Here is a 1,767-nt window from a genome sequence, read left to right on the forward strand (position 1 = left end):
AGCCACGGATGAAGAAACTCCCCCCGCACACACCCCCACACCCCCCCCGGTTCCCCGTGCACCCGAAAGGAATTGCATCTCCATCGCGGCCAGCACCTCACCGGCTCCGCACCCGAGCCAGCCGCGGCTCGCCTACTGCCACGTGCATTCAGCATTTAAAGAAAACCCAATCGTTTCCTGGGGAAACCCCAGAATTATCCACATCCAAATCTAGAAGCTTAGAAAAAAGTCAAAGGAAAGGGATAGTATGGCTCAAAACCTACTACGGTACATACGTGCCCTGTACTGTCACCCTGTGACAACTCTGCTGCACACAGCGGAAATCATTTACAGCTGGATTTGCTGGTGGTAACCAAAGCATGTACTACTGTCACCACTGGCACAAATCCATCCAACCCCCCCATTTAGCCCAAACCGCACGCAGCGAGTTCCCCCCAAATGCACACGTCTGCCATGTGGTGGGGGAAAAGGAGCGCCTCCGTTTCGGCTGCATGCTGCTGCCAAGAACAGCTGAAATGCTGCTGCTGGCACCCGCGTCGTATGGCAACCCTCCAAGGCAGAATTCAAACCATTTGTTTCATATTTTAGGTCTGACTCAGGATGTGCTGGGTGCCAGGCAGCATTCCCCGGGGGGGCGGCGCAGAGGCCGATAGCCCTTAGTGCTGCACCCACCGCCCATGCTGGCTGCTCAGCTGCCTCGGAAGGAGAGGCACCGCCTTTTGTGTGTCATATCCCAAGCCCTGGAAGCACTAAACGGTTGTTTGGAGCCACCCTATCCGACCAGAATGAACATTATTCATTGCAAAATGTCTAAGAAACTGTAAAATACCCGGCTGTACCATTTGCTGAGACGTGGTGGGAAGTCTCCTGGAAAATTATAAATCAGAACTTTTTCTTCATTGCTGATAAATGGTGCCTCATTGTCCCTGGAGACGCTGTCCATTTGCTTCATGGCTTTGGACTTCAATCCCTTATGATTCCTCCGCTTATACTCAGCACAGGCCCTCCTTACAGTTACACAGGGAACCATTGCTATTGAATAGGAAAACAAGGTAAGCATTGCCCATTCAATTCACAGTATAGCAGAGGAGGCCCCCAAAAATCTTTTTGAAGTTAGATACTGGAGTGGTATGAGTCACACCAGCAAGCAACATCCATGTAGATCATGTCCTGATGGTGCCTGCGAGGTTGTCCAAACCTGGCCAGGCACAGCCCGACTTTGCTCTGCTTTAAAGGTGTCAGGTCTTCCTTGCAGGTCAGAGGGGCTCTCTTCATGAAGAGAAGAGCAGTATTCTTCTTCAGGCTGAATATTGAGGCACACAGGAAATCAGTCACACGCGGAGAACTGGAAGCAGATCAAAGAATGTTACGTGCTGTAGGTGCTCTCTGAACAGAGCCGGTACACGCTGCGTGCACTCAATTACCGGGACACCATTAGCCAAGGTCTCCAGCATGGCTGTGCCGCAGCTCTAGCCGGACACAGTATGACACCAGAGGATGGTTTTGCTCAACAGTTTCGATTCATTAAGCACTGCTGAATTATCTCGCAGGCAAGGCGGCCATCTGCTGAAACAGGAGACTAAGAGACAGCAGCACCTCACCACCTCAGAGTTTAACTAACAGCACACCGAGTCACATCCTAATGTGTCAGATCCAGGAGCTGTAGAGCTGCTCAAAAGGCATTTGGCTCCACACAGTGGTTCAGATCTGCACAGCTGCCACAGATCAGACTTCTCTGATTTTTCAAGAGTCATGGTAAAAGGAAAA

General features: G+C 51.2%; 1 protein-coding gene across 1 annotated transcript in view; it reads right to left on the bottom strand.

Annotated features, from left to right (window-relative positions):
• CAPN2 (calpain 2) overlaps positions 1-952 on the bottom strand; it is a 27,279-nt gene extending 26,327 nt beyond the window's left edge. Inside the window, 1 exon segment of the mRNA XM_035892336.1 lies at positions 830-952. Within this exon segment, the coding sequence (XP_035748229.1) occupies positions 830-952 (123 nt within the window).
• Between the last annotated feature and the right edge of the window lie 815 nt (positions 953-1,767).

The sequence above is a fragment of the Egretta garzetta genome, unplaced genomic scaffold, assembly GCF_000687185.1.
Source record: "Egretta garzetta isolate BGI_Z169 unplaced genomic scaffold, ASM68718v1 scaffold130, whole genome shotgun sequence".
Lineage (NCBI taxonomy): Eukaryota > Metazoa > Chordata > Aves > Pelecaniformes > Ardeidae > Egretta > Egretta garzetta.